The 26,535-nt window shown below is 35.6% G+C and overlaps 2 protein-coding genes across 6 annotated transcripts; both read right to left on the minus strand.

Moving 5' to 3' along the window:
* Nucleotides 1–253: 253 nt before the first annotated feature.
* Nucleotides 254–4,089, minus strand: LOC147505193 (protein DETOXIFICATION 18-like). Of its 2 annotated transcripts, XM_086557758.1 has the most exons (8): nucleotides 3,897–4,089; nucleotides 3,423–3,727; nucleotides 2,038–2,582; nucleotides 1,653–1,739; nucleotides 1,522–1,578; nucleotides 1,185–1,423; nucleotides 983–1,101; nucleotides 254–770 (listed from the first exon to the last, which is right to left on the minus strand). In XM_086557758.1, exons 2-8 carry the CDS (start codon nucleotides 3,672–3,674, stop codon nucleotides 639–641), a joined length of 1,431 nt encoding a protein of 476 aa, XP_086413884.1. In that variant the 5' UTR covers nucleotides 3,675–3,727; nucleotides 3,897–4,089; the 3' UTR covers nucleotides 254–638. The 2 variants fall into 2 exon arrangements, with proteins under 2 accessions (XP_086413884.1, XP_086413883.1); XM_086557757.1 differs by having other exon boundaries at nucleotides 3,423–4,056.
* Nucleotides 4,090–5,528: 1,439 nt separating this feature from the next.
* On the minus strand, nucleotides 5,529–24,578 carry LOC147505194 (uncharacterized). 4 transcript variants are annotated; one of them, XM_086557759.1, is made up of 14 exons: nucleotides 24,338–24,578; nucleotides 24,216–24,275; nucleotides 23,975–24,142; nucleotides 23,137–23,209; nucleotides 12,638–12,828; nucleotides 12,433–12,522; nucleotides 12,274–12,307; nucleotides 9,946–10,028; nucleotides 9,155–9,196; nucleotides 9,013–9,069; nucleotides 8,839–8,916; nucleotides 8,680–8,756; nucleotides 5,946–5,962; nucleotides 5,529–5,848 (listed from the first exon to the last, which is right to left on the minus strand). In XM_086557759.1, exons 1-12 carry the CDS (start codon nucleotides 24,539–24,541, stop codon nucleotides 8,694–8,696), a joined length of 1,143 nt encoding a protein of 380 aa, XP_086413885.1. In that variant the 5' UTR covers nucleotides 24,542–24,578; the 3' UTR covers nucleotides 5,529–5,848; nucleotides 5,946–5,962; nucleotides 8,680–8,693. The 4 variants fall into 4 exon arrangements, with proteins under 4 accessions (XP_086413885.1, XP_086413886.1, XP_086413887.1 ...); XM_086557760.1 differs by lacking the exon at nucleotides 5,946–5,962 and having other exon boundaries at nucleotides 9,155–9,175; XM_086557761.1 differs by lacking the exons at nucleotides 5,946–5,962; nucleotides 9,155–9,196.
* Nucleotides 24,579–26,535: the final 1,957 nt, after the last annotated feature.

Consider the following 26,535-nt stretch of genomic DNA (forward strand, 5'->3'; position numbering starts at 1 on the left):
AAAAGAGATCAACGGATGACAAGAGGCGGTTAGAGAAGTGAAAGAAGAAGAGAGATAAAAGAGTGAGAAAGAGAGAGAGAAAAGGAGGAAAAAAGAGAGGAAAAGAACGAGAGAGAGAGAACATTAGATCAATAAGTTTATAGGTTGTAATTTTTGATAACACAAACGGTCAACATGAACTCTGCTGCCTTCTACACTTTAAGAAATACCAAAACATGTCATACTACATACCCTCCCTTCGGTTTAGATGATATTCCCCAAAAGACTTTTTAAAAATTCAAGATAGAATCAAAACATGCATTCAGCATGCTTAAGAGTTTCACCTTCTTCTTACACACACAAGGCACAAAAAAGAATAAGCTTAATGCATGTGCATAGCTTCCGAGATGCTAATCTAGGTTCTCATATATATATATATATGCCTTCTAAAGTAATTAAGTTATAACTTTTTTGTCAGTAAACTTGACAAAAACCCGATGCTGATTCTTTTTAGCAAGTTCTGGCTACATAGTCATTCATCAGTTGGTGAACACCAATCTTGTATCAGGTACTTCCTTCAAATATGTGTAGTTCTTGTCAGAACAGTAAGTACCAAGCTTATTTCTCATCCCAAGCACTATGCAGCTGTCTCGGGTGAACTATCCCAGCAAGGCTTTTTCTCTATCACTAGTAACAGACAACTCCAGTTTTGTCCAATTTGTGCGCAGTGTGATCAACAGGAGAGTGCATGCTTGGCAGAAGAGACCACAAATCAGACCAATCCACAATCCCTGCAACAAATAATTGATAAAGGGACATGTTAGATCACTCATCATCTTTCTACATATGAAAGGAGAATGTAGAGACTTGTGGAGAATAACATAATTCAGTTTGCACTCCTCTAATGCAAAGCTTCCAAAAGATGAAATTGCTGAAGGAGATCGTTTAGAAGAAATCATGTAAACAAATTACAACAAACTCATCAATTGGATGAGTAGCAGACCTTAGTATACAGATGGACCTTGAATCCCAGGAGAATCGCGATTGGCATGCCAATAACATAGAAGGCTGCCAAATTAGTCCAAGCGGCCAAGTGTTGCCACCCACATCCTCTTGACACCCCTGCAAAGTCAAATATTGTGCATCAGAAACAATTAGAGTGGAAGAAAAGAATTTACCATAAACCACTTGCATATTACTGTCACCTGATAAAACTCCTTGTGCAGAATCAAATAATATGGAAATCGCTAGTAGGGGAGTCATTGAAGCGAAGTCTTTCTTGATTACAGGGCTGTTACTAAAAGCACTGGCCCAGAGATTATGACCAAAGATAAGGGATAGAACAACTACAAGAGCAAGAAAGATTGAAAGCTTGAGTGTCACTGACACAGCATTCTTAGCTCTATCAGCATTCCCCGCTCCCAACTCATTTGAAACTCGCGTGCTGTCACAGTAAGTCTATACTTTAGTACACTGTCTAACAGTAAGGGTAAGTTTTTATCAGTTGAAAATGCTATATACCTAAGAAACTACTCAACATACCTTACAGCAGCACTGAAACCATATGTAATCATAAACGTGACAGCTTCTGTGTTCACACTGCAGAGGGTACAAAAGTGATCATCCAACTAAGCTCAACAAGTTCTCGTGAGTGAAGAGTGAAGCAACCTTACCACATGGCAATCAATGAGGTACTATTTTCTGAATTCGGCATCAACCCCGCCAATAACACCAGAAGTTCAAAGGCCCAGTACTCCAAACTGTGATAGTATGAATACCAAATAAAACAAAGTTTATACTTATCCCTAGTGGAAAATGAAAATATAAACAGAGTACTCTGTTATCCTGAAAGGAATCTTGCTCTTTAAAAGGAAGTCAACTATGGGCTTCGTCATATGCTATATGATTACTCAACCTCTGATAGAGTGACAGCAGAGTGGACTATTAAGCCCATGACTGTACTATTTTGTTTTATTTTATTTTTTTCTTTCTTTCTTTTTTTTTCCTGGTAAACAATGACCGTGAGATAAAAAATGTAGATATCACAATGTCACATACCAGACCATCACGGCCGATGGGATTGCCAACTTCATGCTTGGAAGTACATGTTTGAAGCACTCCATCGAAAGTCCTTCCCATGTATTCTTGAACTTCTCAGAATAATTCACATAGAAACCTAACATAATTACCGAGATCCACAATGATAGCGCAGCTGATAATGCTGCTCCCTTGAAACCAAGAGCAGTGCAATAAACTAAGACATAAGCAAGTCCAACATTAAATGCCAGTGGAACAATAGAACATATGACCAGAGGTAAGATAACGGTCTGCGTTTGAAGAAACCTTAAGATGCACTGTAGGATCCCATATGCAAATAGCCCCGGAATCAAATGCCTCATATAAATAGTAGCCATTTTCGCTACTTGAGGTTCTTGATGAAGTAAAATTAGTAATGGTTCTGAGTAGAACCAAATGAAGGAAACTATGATCGAAAAGAAGAAAGATGTGATTATTGATGACTGCAAATATATCCCTAACATCCGGTATTGCTTGGCACCATATCCTTGCCCGCAAAGAGTCTCAAGTGCCCCACTCAGTCCAGTCTGAAACAAGAAGGAGCACCATATAAGAAATTGGGAAGATGCAAACATGGTTGAGAATAACAGGATTCATTATATAATAGCAAAGTTCTTTTGTTACTATGACCTTGTTGAGAATAGCAAAAAGATAGATAAAACCAGTTTGATCTTTAAGTCTTCCATTAACAGTTATGAGTTTAAAATTATATTTTCTAACCAGTACCACAATGTTTTAACTTGTTTTTGGAGGCACTACTGTCAGTTAACCAGGCGTATTTTAGAGCGAAATTCCGTGAACTATAGTTTCTTCATTCTTACGGTTTGTGGACTAACTGAGCCATTGGCATCTGTTCTATAACATTCATAATTGGGTGATTTTAAGTAGCAAAGGCAATGAAGAACTCTTCTGTGAAGTATGTCCAATTTATGCATTTTGATATTTAAATTAAAATTAAATGAAATGAGAACAGCTCTGCTTCAAAACCAGAGTAAAGGTTGGTCAACAAGATGCTCTTACAAAGTAAATATTGATGATTACTATAGTGTACAAATATATTTTTAAAAAAAAGTAATTTATGCACTTCATGAAAATAAATTGCTAAAAAAGCGGGGGTAGAGAAAATTAAGCAACAGATACAAGATCAATTGGTTCATCATAGAAATTTTATATGAAACACCACAAGCTGATGGTGGGGGTGATGCCAATAAAATAATAATAATAAAGAATTAGCTGATCAATAAGCTGAAATTACATCAACTTTATCAAAGGGCTTGATTACAACACTTATTTGCAGGAAACTATGCATTCGGAACACCAAAAATTATAGCAAGAAGAACTGAAGTAGTAGTAAACATGTAACTCACCATTAAAGCAAGGCCAGTGACAGTAGCCCAAGAGTTTGCAAGAGTAGAAGAAGCTAACTCAAGCTTACCAAGGTGACCGGCAAACATGACAGATACCAAAGTGATAGAGTAATAAGAAACGTTTGTTATAATCATTGGAACTGAGAACAAAACCTGAGTCTTGGCTTCCTCCATATCCAACACCTTGTTCCATATTCCTTCTTTCTTTCTCTCTTCTCCTCCTCCAAACAATGGTTCTCTAGCTGAATCCATTTTTTCTGCTTTTTTTTTATACACACTTACACCTGTTGCTACCTATATAGTAACTTTACAATAACACCATCACCAGTTCATCACCAAAGCATACAAAGTAATAAGTTATAACTTATAACTAAGTAACAACCAATCCTACACGTTTTTATATCTTCTAAATTCTAATCTAACGAGAGGTCAGACTTGATTGAATATGAATTATATGAGATAGCATGGACTCACGGAGGAAGACAGGTAGTGATGATTAGTGCTCCTCGTTGATCGACGTACAAATTATTATTGCTTGTGGACTGTGTTAACTTGTCAGTCAGCTTTTACCGAGTCAAATTCCAGCTTAAATTTTTGAAAATCAGGTACCAACATGCTAAGGCCCAAATTATGTGCCAAAAGTCGATGATGTAGTACAATAGGTGATAAGAATTCATATTTCGTCCATGCCAAGTATTCCAAAGTTCAAGCCCCATACACATCACGTGGACAATTTTGTAATGACGCATATACCCTTTATAAATTTAAAACAGGGCCTTTTGATTCAAATTTCTTTGTCAATCATCCTTGAGTCTGGGACCAAAAACCGCTGCACAGTATGTTGCATGCCTATATGGGAAAAGAAGAGTTTCATAAACTAGTCATAGTTTAAGATTTCGGAATTTTTGGAATTCCGACAAATTCAAAAACTCGAATTCCAACTCTTATTCCGTTATATTTTAGGGTAAATCTAGGGTGCGCAGGAGAGAGAAAGTGAAGATGAATCTGGGCCACTCACACACAGAGGTGAGGGTGTATTTTAACCATAGTTCGTAATTCCGAACGAAACTTTGGAATTTCGGTTTTTCAAAAAAACGGAATTCCAAATATAGAATCGAAATATCCAAAATTTCCTGAAATCATCTGAAATTTAATGAATTTAGGATTTTGGATTTGTCGGAATTCCGAGAATTCCAAAATTCCGAACTATGATTTCAACAAAAAAGTACTAATCCAAAGGCCCATACATCTCGTGCACCATTCATCTCACGCACTGAAGACATGCTCTATATTTTAAATACATTTCAAAATTTATATTTTTAAAATTTTGATATTTAATTCCGAATTTCTCAAAAATCAAAATATTTGGCAAAATTCCAATAATTCCGTCAAAATCACAAACTATAAAACTAGTACAACGAAACAATTAGAAGGTAACATTTGTATGGTTCAAATTGAGTTCAAATGATTGAAGCTAGATAAAATTTGAAATGCATTCCATTAATGAGAAATCCCTGCCCATGTCTGTTTGCTGAATTTTCCTAAATGTGGGTAAGACTGTAAGAGTTATTGGTTGGTAATGATGTGTAAACCAAGGCCCAAAATATCACCGATATATCCGATATATCACCGATATATCTCAATAAATTGGTACACCAATATTGATATTTTCGACATATATCCACCGAATATTAAATCTTTTTTTTTCCAATATATATCAAAATTTCCGATATAAAACTTTATATCGCCAATATAATCGATATATATATGATATTTACGATATATATCGATTGACTTTTTGACCATTTTTTAATATAAATCCGATATTTTCAATATATTTCCAATATTATATTTCTAATATATCTGATATTTCCAATATTTTAAATAGTTTAGACTGGTCACCAAAAAAATTGGATATATCGAATATATATATATATCGATTTTTGGGTACACCAATATATTCATCAATATCGATATTTTGGGCCTTGGTGTAAACTAGAAGATCAGGTAAATTTTCAAAATATTGAGTTATATTTGTATTGTCATAATTTGTTATGGACGCCATTTGTTATTTTAAAACTGTTGAATCTCCACATAGAACTGAAATTTTAGCAACCAACAACTCAAGCTACTGTATTTATATTTAAGACCCTTAAAATTGAACTAGATTCACATCAGTTAAAAACTCAAAATTCACACGAACAGATGTGCTAAAAAACCAATTTCTAGCGCTTTGAATATATAAGATTTATTTATCGGACTTGAAAACGAATCTTCTTTATCTAAATTGATGCAGCATGTCATGGACTCATTTCATATCCTGTAGTCATTGTAGTGCCAACAATTCCTCACCATGACCCACCTACCAGGGCATTGAGTGGCATATGGATATGGTTGCGCTTTTGTAACATTACCTTGGCAACAACCTTCATCAAGACAAAAAAGTTGTTAGATTTAGATTCTTGGTTTTAATAAAGTTTGATGTTCAAACGTTGATATGTACTAAAGAAAGAAGTTCTTCACCGTCTTGTTCGCTGTTTCTGATACAATGACACAAAAATATAATGAAATAAGTCAGAATGCACTTCTACAATGCTTCTTCTATATATGTGTATGGTCTACCTGAATCACGTGGAACACGTGTGTCCAGCGGTTCAGATTCTTCGGCATGTAAACTAACGCCAAAAATGGAAAACTCGACCAGTAACTAAAATGCCAATCTTCAAATCTTAACACATATATCATTGTTATATATAATGGCAATTCATCTTTAACGAAAAATACACCCTAAGGGCCAAAATAGAGGGCCACATCAGGTGAGGGTATAGAGGATCTTCAAAACTGGGTATCCGGTTGGTATTTTCCAACCAGGGCGATTCTCAGGAACATTGTTTCTTTTTGTTTTTGTATTGAACAGAAAAACAAATCACAACAAGAAGGGGCGAAAGTAAAAATAAGCTGCCCAACTGGAAAATCACCCAGTTAATATTAGCAAAAAAAAATATGTAATGGCAATTGCGAGAGCAGATTACAAAGACCAAATACTCTCACAGTTTACTGCAACAGGTTTGACTGGAAGGGTGTTTCCGTTCTCACAAGAGTAAATTCCAGAACACCTTCCAAATAAGTTTAACTAAGAACTAGTTAGCCACGTTGAAAGCACACGACACTTTAAAGTTTAAACTCGTGTGGTTGGAAGATGAAACGTGAAAAATGATCAGCTATACGCCTATACGTACTGAAGTTGAAATGAATGTGTAGCATCTTGATGACAATCGTGTCCAAACTTTAATGAGCTTGCTTATAGGTTCAACTACAAGACGTTTCACGCTTCTAGAGAAAATGTTTCTAACACATTTACAGACCAATTAATTGGTCCTGCTGAAATTTAGGGTACCCACAAGTCTACAACTATTGGCTGTAAGATGAAATGTGAATGGGATGCGGTATTGACACCCCCATAAATGGGACTAGCACCCTTTTTACCAATTCAAAGGTACTAGCACCCCTCTATTAAATATACAAAAAACACTAATGACAAGCAGCTATAGCGGAATCACACAATCCACGGCATCGGATTGCCGCGAGATCCCATATCCCACGGAAGGTGGGTGCCGTGGTCCCTTTTTTTTTTTAATAGCCACTGTAAAAAAAATTAGTTGCCGGCGAGATGATTTTGTTTACTAAAATAGAGTCTTTACTTGTGTTAATTATCAAAACTCTTCTTCATTAATTTGATCACGAAATTTTCTTATAGCATATGAAAATATTTACCACGATATAGCAAAATTATGGCTCGATTGTACATTTTTTTTGTCATGGTTTTGGTGTTGTTCTTGGAGTGTATAAAGAAATTTTAAAGAAAAAAAATGAGATATTTATATGTCGTGTGTATTAAATACGCAAAATTTGAAGTGAAAAAAAACAAAAAACACAAAAAAAAATATGCCGCAGCAACTGCCTCCAGTGGGATATATGGGATCTTGTGGCAACCCGATGTCGTAGATTGTGCGATCTCGCGGCAACTGCCTGCCGTGGGATATGAGATCTCGCGGCAACTGCCTGCCGTTGAACTATGGGCATGCCGTTGAACTATGGGGTGTAAAAAGACATAAAGAATAACCATTATTGTTTTCCTTTTTGTCAAAATGGTACTAGTCCCATTTATGAGGGTGCCAATACCGTGCCCCAATGTGAATAGTGGTGATGTACAAAATTACAGATACATACAACAATGTGTGTCTTAAGTCTTAACTCTTAAGTAGGACCTACTGACAACCAATGTAAATTGACAACATAAAGGTTCCAAAACAAATATAAATTTGACGCATAAACAAAAACTCCAGGCTGATTTTTGTGACATTGACCTCCTATGTATATAGAATTTTTCCCAAAAAGTTTGTTATACTAAGTGTCCTGCTAAAACTCTAAAAGTTGTTATTTCTTTAAGATTCTTGTCTTAAAATGTGCACACAAAGTCCTTTTTGTAATTTCTAATTTGCTAATGAAGACAAATGAGAAAAACAGGATGAAAAAGACCAATCTGAAAGGATAGCCACCAATGTAGGGTATGATACACCTAGCCGTTTCCTTGATATGTTATAAATTTCCGATAGATACATGCTAAACAAACAAGCAAAAACACTCAATAACTATGTATAAATATGTATTAAATGATTAGTAATATCTTGCGGAAAATCAAGCTATAACTTCCCACTTCACGAATAATTCATATTCATTGGTCCCTTAGGCTGAGTCCAATGGTTTGGTGCGTCATCCCACCAAACCACAATAGTGTAGTGTATACAGTTAGCGGGTTAGTGTTTCCAAAGCCAATGGTTTTTTTCACAGCTGCCAGTACTAATGGCGAATAAGATTTTTTTTTTGGGACTCTCCAGCCGCCAGGCGTGTGGGAAAAAAATTTTAAAAAAAATTCTAGCCACCACACAGTGTGGTGTGTGGCTTAGATGTCTTCTACCCGCCACTCATAATGGCATGTAGACTTGATACTATCTCGTTAAAACTGGCGCTATAGTTAGGAAAATTTATACCGATAGCGTTGGCGGGTTAGCATTTTGACGCACCATTGGATTAGAATTTCCGTGATATTTGGTGTTTTGCCGCACCATTGGACTTAGCCTTAGTTTACCTATTTCTCTAGATGGGATAAGCAGTTAAACTGAAACATTCACATTGGTATATATGTTGAAAAGTAAAAGAGATAAATATTAACAAGAAAGCAGCAAACAAGATGTACCCCATGGCTTGGTATCAGCGTCCGCCTTTCTGCATCTTGAATCTTGAGACTGGCTTTGAAGGAGCTGACTCGGTGGACTATGAAAGCAAGAAATAGGATGAGTATATGGAATTGACGAATGGAAGATAAGAAGCAAAGAATTTGCCACAGGACTAGAACCTGAGATGATGATGAGATTTTGCTTGATGGATTGGTCTGGATGCCATTAGTATGCTCGACTATGGAGCCTGTAAAAGCCTGCAGAAGACACTAGGCTTAGATCCACAGCTCTCGGGATGTGACTTTTGTCAATTTTCTAACATGTAGATAAGAGTTTAGGACCAAGATACATGCCCTGAAACTATCAGTCCTTGTCCTCAATGGATATTCACTAACTGTATCACAAGGAACCTGCAAACAAAGAACAGATACCATTGTCAAGTCTTAAAGCTCATTTCGGCATACTAGAATATCAACAAATGGAAATCCAAATGACCTTCTCTGAATCAGCAATAGCCTTTGGAGTAGCACCAGAAGGCGGCAATAGTTGAAAAGGCAGAGTATCAGACAGGCAAAAACACTCCATATTTGTCTAACAATTTATATATTTAAGGTTTTGAATTTTTGATAGAAACAAGATTTTTAAATCCATACTAGATCTTGTAAGGTCTAAGAATCCTGGTTCTAACTATCGTGTCAGGAATCATATCAGCCACAACTAGCATGGCACTAATCCAAATACTTCCAATAATACTTAATTGGAATAAATTTAAACACTTTGCATCAACATACCAATTAGTCTAAGGACGTAAAAATAATTCAATTTCTTCTAGATGACCTGCTTAATGTTAAGTAGACTAGGGCTTTCCAGTTCGGTCAATATTAAGTATGAGTGTATCTTATTAAAATAAATTCTTCACACCAAATTCAGATCTGTCCAAAGCCATGGTATACATACTTCTCTACAATTAATAAGAGTATAAGACCATACCAATCTTGAGCCAAATTGATCGATCCCATGCAACTTAGTGGTTTCCAGACAGACAAAATCTTCAAACAAATAAAACGTAAGGTCTAACATTTTAAATCTAACTAACTAAGTAGGTCTTATTCAGGACAAATAATTGATGCAGTTCGAACATTAACCAAGAGCCAAGAACCATTATCCTTGACTAAAAGAATAAACGTAATCTATCATGCCAACAATGCTGAATGGGACCTGGTGTTGAAAGTTGAAATTGTTATGGGTCTAATGAAAATTTTCTACTGACAACGATTCTTGTGTACCGTTTCTCTAGATTCAGTATGTAACAACGGCTTCTCTGTAACACTTGACTTCTCCACAAGTTGTTTTCCCATAAACATTCCACCTGAAAATAAGAATACAGTAAAGATTAATTTGAATTGGAACACAGTCTTAAACTTTGGAGCATCCAACTTAGAACCAATTGGCAATTACTGGAGCCACCCCAGGATCTTATATAATGATTAACAAGGTTTTTCAAACTCTCAACATGGGACTTTTATCTCATCTAGCCACCAAAAATTCCAGATTACAGATATAGACTGGGATACGGATATTGCTACTGGGAACTATATTACGACTCTCCCATAGAAGAGAACTGAACATGACCTTGGTTTGAAGATAAGTTAGACTGTGCAGTACAAGAAAAATAGTAAAGAAAAAAGATAGCCAGAAAGACTAATCGTATAAGAGTATTCTAAATTTCAAGCCTCTTGCATTTATAACTGTAATCTCCAATTGGTTGCTACATGTCACCACGTTAAATATTTACTTATCATGTTTATCTCCAGTATTTCATTTTTATTTCAAAACGAAAATAGCTACAAGAATGTAATTCATTACTAGACATTATTGTAAATGGGATTCTCCGATCACAAAATGAATACTTAAACCATGTAGTCATAGCATGTGATTCCAGCTAAACACTCTTGTTGCCCTAGATATTTCTACACATTTCTTGCTCTAGATCTGGTAAATTATACCATAAAGTTTCCTCGAAGGACATAGTGGAGAGACGTTGAATCAGAATGGGTAAGGATGCAATGAATATTTCAGACGCTATATGGGCTGCATTTTGGGTGATGAAGTCAGGTGGAAGAATAATAGGCAGGGGATTACATTTTATCTACTGAAAGAATTCTTCGAGAACAAATGTTGAAAAAGCCCTACTTAGCCATGTGATTTCCACTGTTGCACCACTGTATAAGAGTGGCAATAACTTTTAAAGCTAGAATCCACTTCTCTTCAATGTAATGTCCTACGACTAAACAAACCAAATACATGAGTAAAGGTATAATGTAAATATTAATAAAAGCTACAATATGAATATAATTGAGGTTTACATCCACTAGATTGAAAAGCATCTCCAAGATGTACACAAAATTACAAACCCTAATTACAACCTCAAACTAACTATACTATCTAAAAAGAAAGATATAGACAAATTTCTTTATTAAAGTTCCACGGTTCTACTGTCTGCACTTCATTTTCTGCAGAATTTTTCTGAGAGGACCTAATATATTTGTTTTTGTTTTACATTTCTAGATGACCTCTCGAAAGCATACATCCACTTAAAAGTGGATTCTGGATCAAAACTTATGCTTCCGAATAAAATGTGGTCTAAGTCCCCTTCAAAGATGCTTCTTCTGGTGGTAAACAGCCCCAAGACCGTCTTTACTATAACATTTTGTGGAAAACTATTAGAAATTTTGTGAAAATTTCCCCTTTGTGTATGCCTAATACTGAGTCAGTCTACTACACTCTCCTTCCGTGCCCCATCACTTTAGGTGTTTGGGTCTCTTCTCCATCCATTTTCCATATCTGCAGATTATGCTGAAAAATGGTAAACACCTCTTAGCTTGTTGTCAATCAAGGCATTTCTCTTCAAATGAGAACCAGCTGCATATTTTTTCAGGCACCATTTTTTTAGGGAGTGTGGCTGGAGAGGAATGGTGTAATTGCGATGGGAAGGCCTAGCAGGACAGAGAGGATCTATTAAGGGACACTGGTTTTTGTGATCCATGATTACTAGAAACCTCCATGGTATTCGTTTTTGAGTATTACATTTTTAAGACGGCTCATGATTATTTTTTGAGGGAATTGGGTTTTTGTGTACTCTGACTCTCCCTCTCAAAAACCCTATTTTCGCAGAGCAAGAAATGCCTATATGAACATAATAATTGAGATGTTGAACCAATTTCCACTATATATTCTCATGATTTTCACAGAAAACTGATCTGTTGTATTTTATAGTTTTATCATATGGCAAATATAAGTAAGCATTACAATAACCTCTGGTTAAACATGCAATTATATAGTTATGATACACCACAAATTTAATAAATAAAGCAAGCGAGAAAAAGGCTGTGCACCACGAAGCTCGCGTTGTACTATGTTTTATATCCTTGTGATGATTTTCCATTTAAAATAGGAAAAAATTGCAGAAGAGATAACAATAATATAGACGAACTTTCTCTCTATTATTATATACAAGCAGACTAAAAATCTGTACAATTGTAAATAGGTTATACAAATCTATACAAAGTAATTATTTTGACATTGCATAAGAGAGAGAGAGAGATGAACTTAACCTTTGGGTATATGCTGACCCTTTAAATCTTTGAACTGCATTGAGATAATCCATCAGATAAAAAGAAAGTCAAGATGGTCGTTGCAGACATGCTCAAATGGGAAAAAAGAAAGAACTTACAGTCATGCAAAGAAAAGGAGATAAAGTATAAGTTGCTCACAGTAGATTCGTCAGAACGATTCTGCTTTAAAAGATCTTTAGCTGTGGCATTATTCTCTGATGTTTTTAGTGCATCCTGGAGATGATTTCCCTACTCAGCCAGATATTTTAACAAAATGCATATATTATTGATGTTTTCACCAGTTTGTCAATTTTTATTTTTATGTTTTGGAAATGGGAATAGGACAAGATTTATAAGGCACTACCTCAGAAGGTTTGGGGATCTTATCAAAATAATCCTGACTTGTAGAGCAACCAGAATCAGTTTCCTCATCCTCATCTTCATTAATCTCATCGAAACCTTCAGCTGCAAGTTCCTCTTTCTCAAGCTCGTCTAATTTGGCCATAATTCGAGCATATTCTTCATCATCAGAAGCAGCTTTCTTGTTTGCATCTTCTGAAAAAATCAGGAAATACAAAATAGTGAGTTTGGAATGTATTTACAGCATGCACCTCTAGACTTTAGATGTTAAAGAACCCAGGTTGTAAAATAATCAAGCTCCAATATGTATATGTGAAGAAGGAAACACAGAGATAATCAGCCACATTTTTGTTTGCACACAGACAAAAGGTTCAAAACTATGAAATAAGATGAAAGTCATTATTGTTCAGACACTCACTATCCCAAATACTCGATAGTGGCATTGTTTCCTGCCTTTTTCAAATTGTCAGTAGAAATCAAAATTCTGATTCAGAAAAAATTGTGGACTTTTTCATTTCATAAGGATTAGGAAGAATGAAGCAGGCAAGACAAAGGTTAGAAATCACTGTAAGATGTTTATGCATTCCCACATTTCTTTTGTAACAAATGGTATTATGATTGGAGGCACTCATATAGTATGACTAACGAAAAAAATTTAACAAGATCAAGTATAACAAAGGATGAGGCATCATACAACTTGATGCAGGAGCATAGATATGGATTTAGCCTAAGTTACATTGACACGGACACGTGTGTCCATATCCGACACGGATACGGAGTGTCTAACACGGCGAAATATCAAAAACTAAGGTATATCACATACAATATGTGTCTGTGTGTGTCCGATACGGACACGTGGATACGTGTCCGACACAGATTATTTTTGAAATATGGTGTGCCATGTAACATAGGATTCAGCTTATTGCTTATTATTATTAATTAGCAATAGTTTATTATTGTTAATTCCAACTAAGTTAATTAGCAAGGTTTCTACTTTTGAGTCCAACTAGAATTAGGAATGTGGTTTATTATATAAAGGCATCTAGACCTTCACTATAAGTTCGGTTTTTATTGAACATTATTTTAGAGCACTATTATTCTCATTGAAGCTTAAACTAACCCTAGTTTTAGGTGTTTCTTTCATTAAAAGTAATTGACGTTTATCATTTGTTGAAGCTTTCGCCAACATGTTACATCACAACTAGTAATCAAACCCCACATAGCATCGTCCAAGAGAAAGCAAAAATGATAAACCTTCATGTCACACCACTGCTTATACCAAGAAAAGGTCCCTTGATGTCCATAGCCTGACACCCTTAATTCGTGTGAACCTACCCACAAGATTGCAAAGGAATGATACCGAACTTGGGACCAGAGGACAGGTTACACAAACAAAAGAGAGCGTGCTAACCCTGGACAGACCCAGAACAGAGATCCGGACTGAAGGTACTGACTCCACAAAGAAATAATGAAAGCACAACAAAGAGGTAAAATTTCACAATGACTTAAACCTTTTTGGAGATAATTACTGGTATAAATTTTGTCAATAATAGAATAAATAATTAACAAAATACATAAATATAGAGATAGATAAACTAATTAATTAATTCAGGATGGGAATGTGCCACAAAATATTTCCCAACGTAAGCAGGAATAGAGAGGCCTGGCCGCCTTGGAACTGAGGAGGTATGTAAACCTAACTGAGATGATACCTTTGGGATCATGGGCCAAGTTTGTTTATATTGCTGATTTGGCACAGAGAGCAATCCAATCCTTTACAGCAACAAGCTACCCAAAACATAATCCTACCAGTCAAAGACTGCTTAATATAAGCTTCAGTTCTATTCCCACCACCAAAAAAATTCTGAATAGCATCATCTATTATGTTGAGATGTTTAGTCCCACATGACTATCTTAAATTCTTAAGCCTTGCGTTCAAATATGTAAAGCATGGGACCTCTCCACTTATCACCAATTGCTTATAAGTTAGATGCCCATCTTCAATATGGTATCACAACGGGCTATTGTTGTTGGCCCAAAGGGCTTGTTGTTTACTCCATGTAACTCAAGTATGTTTGTCCACGTGTTAGGCGCAAGTAATGCCACACGTGAGGGTGCTTGTTGAGAAGTTTAGTCCCACATGGGATATGTTAAGCCACACATAAACATATATAAGTATTGGGGCCTCTCCACTTATCACCAATTTGGCAATTGGTTTAAAGTTGGAAACTCATCTTCAAGATATCACACATATAATTCTAAAGGTCCTTAAAAGGCCTTACCTTGCATTGTATCAGATAACCCTCCCAGAATCTAACCCTCAACATCACCGGCCCACCCATATTATTTCTAGAACCCTAAACCTCCCTCATACATCATAAACCCTCCAAACACCACACCCTTAAGAAATGGTCACCAAGTGACCGTTCCACCGAAGGAGGCGACCTATGTCTGGATGAGCAGGAAAGTATGGCATGTCTCCAAAGGCTATTCATCTTCACACCGAATCTCAAATTCATTTCTTAGAAGAACCCTATTCATGGTTTAGTGATGCGAGGACGCAATAGATTATCATGTGCACAGCACATGCATAATGCTACAGCTAGAGTTTATCTTTTATTCTACTTCTATTTTAAATCCTTAGTTAATTAGAATTAGACTAATTTCTATTTTAGTTTCCCAAGTTCTATTATGATTAGGATTTGTTAACTAGTTCTCTATATAAGCAGATGTAAACCTTAAGATTTTCGGACTTGATTATTATTATTGAATTAAAAGAATTCATTTTTATTCATTAAACCCTAGTTTTAGGTATCTTTATACATTGTGTATCTATTGTTCTTGCTTCCGCGACAAAGATACATCATTTAGGTTCAAGTGTAGGTTCTTAACTTGGATAGTTGGATAGCAAATACTATACCAACTGAGAAGGTGACACGGATGGTCTTCCTCAGGCTCCATGGCAACCCGTAAAAAGTCTCTCATGATAACGTCAAACCTATTAGTGACACTTTAAAGTTTAAACCCATTCATTGCACAATATTCCACATTTTATTCTAAAAATTATGTTGTTAGTAAACTAATTAGTTTATGTTAAGGACAATTAGATTTAGTGAGGTCATTAGTTTTGGCTGCGGAATCCTAGACAAAGTTATGAATGGGGTAACAAATTAAAAATTTCTCGACCGTGAGTGGATAATATTATTATCAAGACATGGGATTGAGCTGGAGAGGTGTCCTACCCTACCTATCTATCCAGCTATCCTTTACATCAATAGATGAGCACCTAACTGCCCATCCTTCTTAAACAAATAGAATCCATTATCTTTTTTCTTTCTTCAACGCCTAATATCTCATCCACCTTCTCATCTCTATTCCATTGGAGAAAATTACTGGACATAGACCCATTAGTTCTCTCGGGTCTATGTGCAAGATATCATCACTGTCCTTCCCAATGGATTGAAGAAATTGTAGGGAAAATCATTTCACATTTTCAAAAAATCTCCTCAAAAGAAAAAGCCTTAATTGTTGCCTTATGGCCAACAAGGTTCTTGATTCGGACATCAAAGGTGGCCAAATGCCTTAATTGTTGCCTTATGTTATTTTTGAACTTCCAGGATTTGTATTGGAGAAGATGAATTTCGGGGATATGGAGAAATGGCTTAGAGAGTGCATCTCTAAAGCTCACTTTTAGTTTGTAGGGGTTACTCTGTTGAAGCTAATTTAGGAGAAAAATAAAGTGTGAGTTTCTTCACATCACTTTCTATTTATTCAAATATAAGAAGAACCCTAGAAGGGCAATAAAGTAATTACAGAATTAACAAAAAGAAATAACAATACTATCCCTGCTTACATACTCGGCTATGATGCGGGATCACGGTGCAGTATGATTACGGGGGCGAGTGCTAAACAAGATTTTTAAAAATTAGGGATCTGAAAGCGATTGTCACACCCCAAATTTCCAGAAAATTTAAAATAGGGAATTATCCAAGATATAAATATCTCAATCGTCATCCTATTCAATCATCTGAAAACTCAAGATGAAACGAAACCCTAATAACTCATTATTAACCACGATATTAAAATTTGAGATCAAATTTAAAACCAAAAGGGGCAATCCTTCAATCACATTATTAAACTACAAAGAAACTAACCAACTCTATTACATCTGTCTCGAAAACAAAACCGTACACTTCAGAAAAAAAACTTAAACCAAAAGACTCCAAGAGCAAATCCAAATCACGTGTCCTCATCCACTGCACTTCACCGTCTATATTTCCAAGAACATACCCACGTTGCAAAACAAAGCAAACATGGGTAAGCAAATTGAATTTGCTGGTATGAGTAAGACTAAAAATATAAAAACAATATGTTCAATATTTTAAATAAAGGAATATACTATTACAATCATTTCAACTTGGAAAACAAGTTAGTTCCGTTTTTTCAAAACGGCATGTAGTTTCTTCCCAAGTAAGATTTCACCCCCAATATAAAATTCTAAGAATCTCATATAACAGTATTCATCATTTCCATTTTCCAAAATAACTCATAACATAAATATCACTTACATTCCACTTATTAAATGCACATATAATAACCTAATTAAATATGAATTTGATACACCTTACATTTAAGCCAACACGTCATCTTAGGATAAGATATTTATGTCCCTGGATAAAAGATTAATAAATCTTACCCTCCTGCAAAACAGAGTTAGACATCACAATAAAATGATTTATCTCAGCCAGTCAAATTTCCATTCATAATCAAACCCCATTTAAGACATTTACGTCTAATTGATACACCCTGGTTCGCCCCGCATATTCGGAGAGAATACCATTTATCATAATACCTATATCAAAGGTAGTCATTCACATGATATCATTACGTCATAAAGTTCTTGCGTGCATAACCATAGATCTCAGACTATCACAAGTCATTAATATTTTCATAATAACATATCAAGTTATAGTCATTTCAAGAATCACATAAAAGATCACCAAAGATTCACTAATATTATTTACAAATCCTGCTTCACATCCATAACATCACACAAATTCACATATTTTTAGTTCATTCAATTCCACAATGTATCTTGTTTATTAATCACTTATTTACTGACCTCACCTTTAGTTCTTACTCTATGATTTGCATTTCACACATTTGCCAAATCACACATACCCGTGTGCCTCTCTCACACCGAGTACCACTACAAGACATATGTCCCAAGCGGGCCTCTAAGAACATATTTACATCTTGCAAACTTATAACTTGTGAGTCACAGCCATCTCTAGGCTTTCCATTCACATAATCACAGTCTCTTACGGGAATTCAATATCTCAGGTCATTCATGGCACATTCAATGAATACCTTGAGTCATTCCTGTCCACATTCAAGGAATATCCATCATACACTAATAGGTCATTCATGGCACATTCAATGAATACCTTGGGTCATTCCCGCCACATTCAAAGAATACCTATCATAATACTAACAGGTCATTCATGGCACATTCAATGAATATCTTGGATCATTCCCGCTACATTCAAGGAATACCCATCATAACACTAACAGGCCATTCATGACACATTCAATGAATACCTTCCTATCACATGACATCTCAAGTCATAATATATCATTACCAAATCCTGAGGCGTAGAGAGTTCTAAAGGTGTGGTCGACTCGTTGAAAATATTATTCTCAGCTCACTTATCATTGTACTAGCATTAATCATACACAACAATTGATCACATGTGCATAGTTATTTTCACGCATCAATGCAAATCAATTACGCATTTAAATATCATGGAACGCAACACAAATGGTCATCAATCAAATACAATTCAAACAGTCACAATCACGTACATAATTAAATGATAACATTATACACATATAGTTATCACAAAAATAATATATAATATATAATATAGTGGCTGCACCTATACATAAGGCTGCCTACGTATTCAATCTTTCAAGATTAGAATCAAGCCTTACATAGCTCTTAACCAATAAATATCAACATCCTTGTATGTACCTTTAAGGAAAACAACAATTTATACTATATAGAATCACATACAATAAGTTTCAAATACTCTCACTATCATATACGTAAAGTTTCATACCTAGAGATACTATGAACTTTTAAATCCAAAAACTCACAAATGGATATTTCTCTACTTTTGATTCTAAAAAAACGATCTTATAAACCATGTCGGTTCCAAATAAAACCACAGTCTAAAAGTAGACTACAAACACTATAAAAAACACCCAAGAAGAGTTTAAGAGACTCTTAGTTCATTACTAGACATATTTTCCAAAATAGGTTCATACACATAAAGGACAACACGGTAGGTTTTCTAGCCAACTTGTCAATGCTATAGTTTTTCCTACATTCATCCAAATGATATGTAACTTAATTATTTAGAAACTAGGGTATGTAGACATACTTTTTCATCTAGAACTCGAAGTCCCAACCTCAGCCCATCTAAAAGAAAACTTAAGTTAAAAACAGTAAAAATCCTAATTTCAGCAAATTGGATTTTTGACGGACTATCTTCCGAATGACACAACTCTTTCCACAGGTATCCAAATACATCGAGGCTTTTTGTGTTGAAAAGCTAACACACAGAACTTACTTTTTTATGTTTTACAAAAATACTCAATCTCATCCTAAGTGCACGAAAACTAGGTTAGAACACAGTGCACAAAAACTGATTTCTGACGCACTGTTTTTGCCAGTCAAACTTCCAGACATTATATCTATCTCCACAGACCTCGGAATGCGACGAGGCCAATTGGGTTGGAAAGAAGACTCAGAACACTCACTTTTTCATGTTTTGGCGAGAGTTTGAATCTGACCCTAACTATGTGAAAACTCGATTCCAAACCAGACACAGACGGATTTCTGCAGTCAGAAAATTCTGACGTGCCAACTTCCGAAGGGTGTAACTCCTTCAATGTAAACCAAAATGCTATGGGGCTTTTTGAGTTTGAAAGAGGACAGCAAAAACTTACTTAACATGTTTTAATCAAAACCTATATCAATTTCTAAAGACACTGAAAATCATCTCCAAATCAGATAAAATTCCTAACTAGAACAGGAACAAAACAACATCAATATTGGAACTAAGTGTACGCTCATTTAAATACTTATCTAATTTAATAGAAAGGTTTATTGCTCAGGTAGGTCTTTTATACCAAAAGACAATTAAGAGATAAGTTTAAAACCGATGTGAAGGTTAGGCTTATAGCCTGGTATAAGTCTGACTAGTAGGTTTATTATACAAAAGAAAACCAATAGTTAAAGAGATTCAAAACTAATAATATAGGTTAAGGCCCATGCACATTAATGTCTAACTTAGTTTAGCTTAACCTTATTATAACTAGGTGAGCAAAAAGTTAAGGTGTACCTCCTAGGTAGTCAAAATAGTTCCTGCTTGGACTTACAGAATTTAAGTCCACATATTCCTACGTAATCATCACCACTTATTTCATATTTTAAATATCATGAATGTTAGCACAAGTTATTACAATCAAATATTCCTTAGATCATCACCGACCATATAAGACACTTCAGTAGCAAATAATTCATACAAACGCTTCAACTACTTAGTTCTCATACATATATATAAGCCATTTCTAATTCATAAACACTTCAAATGTTTATTCTCATATCTATAAGCCACTTCAAAAGCAAATAAGTGATGTAGACACCACCGACCATATAAACTCATTTATATCAAAAGAAATCTCAACGTCAGTAACTTAACACAGTATGCCCTTTTCTTTTCTTTTTTGGCTTTGATCAACATAACAATTTTTCACTTCAAATTTCCAATAAATAAATTCAGGTAATCACTAATATAATTCATATGATAACTAATCAATTAGATTTTAAAATAATAAGGTTTAGACTACTCACCTGAAATTGAATTTGTAAAAGAATGTCAATGTTTTCTTTTCTCCAATCCCTTTTCTTCTTCTTCCCCTTCTTTTTATTTCTTTCAATCAAAAATATTCTTTTTAATGGAGGCTAGGGTTTTGTTTTTGAATAATAAGATTTTTACAGAGGAAATTCGCAGGTATTCTTTATTCAAGGTTTTAAGTTTGTTTAAATTAACCTATGGGCCTCAAATGGGTCTAAAAACACCCAAAGTCCATACCTATATGAATGGGTATATTTTAACAATGTTTTCAAGCCCAAAAATGATTCTAAAATAGCCACAAAAGTTCTAACAAACAAATTCAAGTAAAAACAATTTTGAAAAATCAACAACAACCAGACAAATTTTAGAACAAACTAGACTTCATAATATAATAGTTATTTTCAATTCAAATAATGTAAATTGTGTTGTTTAAAAATTGGGGTTGTTATAACGGCAGTCGGGTACGACTATTTTTATGTAATTAATATTATTTTTATTTAAAATAACAACTACATGTTTTTTTTTTCCGAAAATAAGCTAAGGTTAGACAGACCCTCACCTATATTAAAAAGAGCTATAGTCTAGTGTACATCTAACCAGAGGCATCTTCCTCGTTCCTACACTATTACAGTCAACTGATGGTCTAGTGGAGGGATTAAGAAATTACAAAAATTACAATTTTTCTCACAAAGACCCGCAATGTAATCAGCTGCCCTATTACATTCCCTGAATAAATGGACGAAGGACACATACTCAAACACACTCTTAAGATTTTGTATGGCCTGAACTAGGTCATCACAAAACTAGGGAGGTTTTTCAAGCTTATTAATAACAACTACATGTTGATTTTTCATACTGAACCATTTGTTGAATGGGCCTTAAAGTCGGTAACTATGTATCAATGTCCTTCTACAGGCTTTAATTATTTGTAATGGGTCAATGTCCAGATCTGTTATATAGGCTTTAATGAATTTTATGGGCTTGACAGCTAACTAAAACAAGTGAGCTCAATATAATCTGGTCACATGGGCATCTTTATGTTTCACTTTAACACGATTTTCTTTACACGTTTCTCTTCGTCTTCTTCTTCCAGATCTGTAGATGAAAGCACCTGCTTATCTTATTCTTTCTTTCCTCATGCCTCTTTTTTCTTCTTTTTCCTTTTCTTTTTACCGAGGGAAAGTATATGTGCTATACCCGACCCGTATCCTGTACTCGTGTGACATGGGTACAAGGCATAAAGTGCCGTATCCGTACATCATAGTTACTCGGTCTTTTTTAAAACACAAGAGGCACAAGGCAAAGTAATCCTCTTTCTCCGATGTTGTTTATTAGTAAAATGGCTTGTGCAGGACTGAGTACTTGAAAGATTCAAGGATTCTCCCAGAGACGACACAATCTAGATCTCATGTATCCAGCTTTTGGATGATGCAATGTTCTTCCTTGGTGCCTCTTTCTATGGAAATCCTTAATCTCTCAAGCACTTACCTGCATGGTTTCAAATAATCTCTGATCTTTGCAAAAACATATCAAAGTCCAAGGCAAAAGGGGATGCCTACGACAATGATAACATTCAAGAAAATGGGGTATGGTATGGAGTCTTATCTAATCACTTAATTGGGGCTTTTGGTTGCTAAATGCAAATCCAAAGTCATCTAGAACAAGGTGAGAGAAGATCTATACATCTAAGAAGCTAAACCAGCAGCAGTCATCGAGTACTAGCTAGTTGTTCTAGGACTCTGCCCATCGTCAAACTAATTGGTAAAACTGAACGTCGCAACTAAATCAGCGATTAATTGGCCAAGTTAGCCAACTCGAGCCAAATCCAAACGTCCGAAAACTCATTGTACAAAAAACTTTTTTTTTTTCAATTCATACCAGTCTGCAGACACAGCCCTCTGCCTCTTCTTCCATTTTCACCTCAACGACTTTTCTCCTCTCCACCACAACAACTTCTCTCTTCTGCACCACACATGCACCATTACTCTTCCATTCTTAACTTATAATTTATTGTCTATTGGCAACAACCTCCCTTACCGAATGTTATCACCTGCACGTCACCCAGGACTTATATTAGGAACTAAGACACTGGCCTTCCATGTGGAAATGCCATTTGTTCCGAGTGGCTCTGGATTCAAATTCATTTTGCCTTGCAAATTACTAAATTCAAACATCAATGTAAAACTAAATGGTGCATTAAAATTGCAATACAACATCCATTTTGCATTGAAATGTTGTTCAGCTACTAGACTGAAGGTCGCTACCGGGTGGCAGAATGCATTTTGAATTTGCACAAGTGCACAACTCACCGTAAAAAGACCAAACACCCCCCTAACAAGCTCAATTGTCAATCCTTCTCACCACTCCCCACAGACACACAGATGGACACCACGCCAACTAAACAATGAACATAGGGCCTAGATTCTCAAAGTTGATCAGCCATGTCCTGTGAGTACAACCAAACTAAAAAGGGGGATGTGTGCCGCATTCTTTGTATATGTGCATATAATTGATTTAGTGAAACTCAATCAACCGCCTACAAAAAAAAAAAAAATTCAGAATTTTCATAATCATGTACCTGGAAGATCATATACCCTTTGAGAAGTACGTTCAGCACTGTAATCCTCCTCCCTTATTTCCACAAGTCCTTCCTGTTTTATCAGACAACTGAAACATCTAAGAAAAGAAAAGAAGTAAACATGATTCTGCATGTATGACTGTTGCAGCAACATTACAGGACAATCGATCAAAAACCCAAAAAAAAAAAAAAACTTTCTTGTACATGATGACTTACATATAGTGGTGAAATCCCAACTCCAGAACAAAAATAAAATATAGTTTTTGTACAGGATATACATAAAGTCAACAAATCCCAATTCCCAGAGGGACAAGATGAAGATTTTGGGGATGTTTTTAAGTGAATTATACTCAATACACCTATCCTATCATCAGAACGTTAAAAGTTCTAACCATTTTTCATATATTACCTTTAGAACTTGTTTCTTTATCTTTTTTTCACTTAAAACTATAACAATGGTCCTATCAACAATGTATACACAAAAATAACTTTTACAACGTGCTTTAGTTAAAGCCCCTTAGTCCATGCAAATATATTTATTAGCACTATCACCTTTATTCAACAGCCATATTTGTATGCAGAATAATTCTCATAAAAAAAATTATTTAAGCTCAGCTCAGACTCGGGTCATATTGCAGCACAAATGAACTTGCTCGAGCCAAGAATGAGCCCAACCAATGAGCAGCGCCTGAGCAGATCAGTTAGTTTAGCAACCTTACGTGAGGCGGGGGCTCATTGGTGTGCCTCCATTTTGAACATAGTGAATTTAATAGCTACACGACCAAGTGTTACAACAAAGTGAAGTAATACATTAAAATTAAGTAAGAATGAAACTTACTGCAGCTTCAGAAGCTGTAGTGCCAAAAAATAAAGCCTCAGTTTTAAGGTCCAACATTACAGCCTTAAGGGAATCAACTTGAGAGTCCAAAGCCTTTCCTCTTCTTTGTAATATATCAACAGTTTGCTTGGATGTTCGTTCGGCATGGTACCCTTCTCCTAACAGAACCTTCAGAGACATAATATAAGAACAAAAGGAAAAATTACACCACCTAGAAATTGTAGTGAAACGAACAACTTACCAAAAACTCATTCGTATGTATTAGCCGACCAGGAAAGAATGCTGCTTTGCCAAAGGGAACCTGCCAAATATGCATAACACTTCATTTTCATATAGTGCAAATGTGAAGTAAAGAAGACTTACCATTACATCATGAAAAAGTTCATCTGGTAGCTTCTTCACAAGTTTGACCAAGTTATTATTGTCAGCGATGAAATGATGGAGTTGGTCCAGCTCATGTTGTTTCTGGGCAATGACTTCTTCCACACGCTTGCCTGCTTTTTCCGCTTCTTCAACTGGGTATAAAGATGCAAGGGATGTTACTGTACCCTTCACTCCTTCCTCCATCTTCACTATCTCTCTGTTTATAGACAGCCATGGCAGATTACTTCAAGTCTTAAACCCCATGGGCTGATTTTTTTAATTTTATGGCCCGCGGGCCTTAAAATGAATTACAGTCCATAAGCCCAATTGTAAATCCGGGACCCACCACATGGCAACTGCTAACCTTGACTCAAGAATGTAGACATAGTATTATGGTAAGGGTCACAATATTGGTTGCTTTACTTTTTTGTAATCTAACTTAACACTACAAGTATTTATTCTGTTTCTTTGGATATAAATTACTTAAAATCCTCAAAACTAGATCAATTAAACACGAAATGGCAATTCATCAGTGTTTGAATGGAACCATGGTGGACACAGATAAGTACTCTAGCCCAGTTCCAATAATTGGTTTATACACAGCAGCATCCACTTTTCTATGTTTTGTACTCATGCTTTGTGATGTCTGGTCTGGTTTTCGTAACAAGAAATCATGGTTACCTTGTCGTCTTTTCCCACTTAACTCGGTTACTTTAACACTTATTGCAATTGCTACAAAACTCCCAGTTGATCTCACCACTTCAATGCCTAGTGCACAGGATCAATTATCTAAGCTCACTGGCACTATTTTTATATGCATATCAATGGGATTTTTCTTTCCTTCTATTGGTGTCAATAGGGAACTTGACTGCTACGCAAACTTGGTTGCATTGAGCATCTTTGTGATTACTGTTGTTGTCAATATCTGTATTCAAATGGCCACTGGTGTGATATTCTCTTTTGTTTTAGAACATGCCATTATCTTGTTCTGCATGGTGGCACTGCTCTTAATCTTGTGGTGGAGTGCTGTTATGATACATATCCAAACGGGGCCCATTAACCATAATAAAGACCTCATTATAGCCGGTGAAGGGAGTATTTTGCAGAGGTTAAAACTCTGTTACTTGCATGCTTATCCAACTAGCCCACAGTATGTAGCATGTAAGCTCCAACTTCATGACTTTGTGTGCTTGATATGCATCACTTGCTTAGGGGTTCTTGCAGCTGCTGTGTTCCCATCCCTAATCTTGAAGGATTTGAAGTTTTGCAAAGGAGTTTCTGATTATGGATGGTCAATGATGATAGTAGTAGTGATCCAAATTCTAACAATTTTTTTAACTAGTCTAGCCATCGGCTCTAGATGGCTCTCGCTTGTTGACCACTGGGTTGAACACATTCTAGCCACACACCACTTTCTTTTTAACAACGGTATACTCCGTGTTTATACGGAAGTCTTCTTGCGCTTCTACACAAGACATTTACCGATAATATGCAGGGAAGCTTGTCTAGTAGTTATCGTTTTGACTATCGTACTTTGTGTGTTGGTATATCTGCTGCCTGTTATTCTGATCGGATTTGTTGTCTTGATGCTGCGAAAAGTGCATAACCGCATTAGATGTATGCCAAAAAATGTAGAAGATAAGACTATGGAAGATGTTATCAAGACAGAAAAAGATAGAAGTATAGAAAGATATAGAGATCTTCTCCAAAAACATAATGTGTATTTTAGACATTGGGTACTGAGAAATGCTGTGTACGACATGGAGAGATGGATTGAGATGTCTAATAGGAATTGTCCACATCTCACAGAACTCTTCTCAAAAGTTCCATCACAACCTTCACTTTTTAAGATCCTTATTAGCAATTGGTCTTGTAGAAATCGAGAAATGTGTCGCATTTTGCCTTGGAATGAAACTGGTGGAGTACTATCGTGTCTTTCCATTACTTTACTTGAAGAAATGATCAGAATTGCAATGCCAACTCGGCTCACTGTTTCTATACATGACGTCTTACGTGAAGTCTTTGACATCATTTATTTCATAGACACGAAAATAAACAGGGCAAGCTTTGATCATAAACTCAAATCCATGACTGCCAAAGTTTACTGGGAGAACAGCGACAGAAGACGTTTGAGAAGGGACAAGAGATATACAGGTCAGATGGTCCAGTCTCTATCTGAAATTGATTATGCACTCGAG

Source organism: Coptis chinensis, chromosome 4, assembly GCF_015680905.1.
Source record: "Coptis chinensis isolate HL-2020 chromosome 4, ASM1568090v1, whole genome shotgun sequence".
Taxonomy (NCBI): Eukaryota; Viridiplantae; Streptophyta; class Magnoliopsida; order Ranunculales; family Ranunculaceae; genus Coptis; species Coptis chinensis.

Coding starts and splice junctions, on each gene's coding strand:
- LOC147505193 (XM_086557758.1), bottom strand. CDS start 3,674: ATGGATTCAGCTAGAGAACCATTGTTTGGAGGAGGAGAAGAGAGAAAG. Junction 2,583..3,422: donor TCACTGGCCTTGCTTTAATG/GTGAGTTACATG, acceptor TTCTTGTTTCAG/ACTGGACTGAGTGGGGCACT. Junction 1,102..1,184: donor TGCACAAGGAGTTTTATCAG/GTGACAGTAATA, acceptor TTGACTTTGCAG/GGGTGTCAAGAGGATGTGGG.
- LOC147505194 (XM_086557759.1), bottom strand. CDS start 24,541: ATGGAGGAAGGAGTGAAGGGTACAGTAACATCCCTTGCATCTTTATAC. Junction 24,143..24,215: donor TACATACGAATGAGTTTTTG/GTAAGTTGTTCG, acceptor ATGTCTCTGAAG/GTTCTGTTAGGAGAAGGGTA. Junction 12,829..23,136: donor AAGGGTATATGATCTTCCAG/GTACATGATTAT, acceptor TGATTTTTTCAG/AAGATGCAAACAAGAAAGCT.